The sequence below is a fragment of the Garra rufa genome, chromosome 16, assembly GCF_049309525.1.
Source record: "Garra rufa chromosome 16, GarRuf1.0, whole genome shotgun sequence".
In the NCBI taxonomy this organism is placed as follows: Eukaryota; Metazoa; Chordata; class Actinopteri; order Cypriniformes; family Cyprinidae; genus Garra; species Garra rufa.
Window position 1 is genome coordinate 10,753,804 of NC_133376.1, and position 1,259 is coordinate 10,755,062.

The 1,259-nt window shown below is 39.7% G+C and overlaps 1 protein-coding gene across 1 annotated transcript in view; it reads right to left on the reverse strand.

Moving 5' to 3' along the window:
* The window catches only part of hmgxb3 (HMG box domain containing 3), a 23,938-nt gene extending 23,338 nt beyond the window's left edge, over nt 1-600 (reverse strand). The window contains exon 1 of the mRNA XM_073820146.1: nt 565-600. Coding sequence (XP_073676247.1) covers nt 565-600 — 36 coding nt within the window. The remainder of the gene's footprint in view (nt 1-564) is intronic.
* Nucleotides 601-1,259: the final 659 nt, after the last annotated feature.

Consider the following 1,259-nt stretch of genomic DNA (forward strand, 5'->3'; position numbering starts at 1 on the left):
AGAACTTAATTTGGACAACTTTAAAGGTGATTTTCTCAGTATTTTGATTTTTTTGCACCCTCAGATTTCAGATATTCAAATAGATGTATCTCGGCCAAATATTGTCATATCCTAACAAACCATACATCAATAGAAAGCTTATTTATTGAGCTTTCATATGATGTATACATCTCAGTTTTGTAAAATTTAAACCTTATGACTGGTTTTATGGTCCAGGGTCACATATAGTGTTAGTCAACTATAGTCAGTATTGCGAAGTCCACAGGCTTCCAGTGGAGTTGGGCTACTTTAATACTGTTGCCGCAGGTTGTTTTTCCATGTTAGCGACCCCAATAACCTGATATTTAGCCCCTGGAATGTGAATTTTACCAGGGGAACCCCACCAAAAAAAGTGTATTTTACCCATCGGAATGTGATTTTTACCAGGGGACCTCCATCCAAATCACGACTGGGGTAGTTTTGAGTAGCAATTGGGGAGGGTTTGTTGTGAAAACATGGCAACACATACAGGTGAAAGTGAACACTAATGAATATTTGAAGAGAGTGAAACACAAGCACACACACTCTGATCTTCAGTTCAGAGCCGCACGACACGAACATGGACTCGTCTGTGAGTAACAACACACTCCGAATGTCATTTCTGCTCGAGTTTTTGTTTAAAATATGAGTTTAATGTTGATTGGGTTGATTTCTAGCATGTGTGTTTGTGTTGTAGGTGGCTGATGGAGGAAGAGCCGAGGAGGAATATGAGACAGCAGACAGAAAGAGGGACTTGCAGGAGCTCCTCAGACAGGAATGGACATGCATCTTACCGGTAGGCATGAGACGACTCATTTCAGTCTGTCAGATGATGTTGATGTTGATGGAGATGATAATGATGATGATGATGATGATGATGTCAGAGGGCAGGGCCAGCATCCAAAGGAATCAGGAGAGAGTGAACCATATCACACAACTGAAGGAGGAGATCAGATTACAGCAGACACATAGAGATTCCAGCCAATCACACGCCACCAGCACGGTGAGTGACCAATCAGGAGACACGGTGGAGAAACTCAATCCAACAGTTAATCATCTGACTTCTGCCTCACCTGCTCTAGAGCTTTTATTTTATAGTTTCAGTTTTCATTTTAACTTTAGTTTGAGTTCTCCATTTATATTTGTATTTTGTGTCATTTCAGCATTATTTAAATTAACAAAATTGATTTTAAATAGTTTTAGTAATTTTGTTTTTCTCACTTAAAGGAGAACTCCGGTGT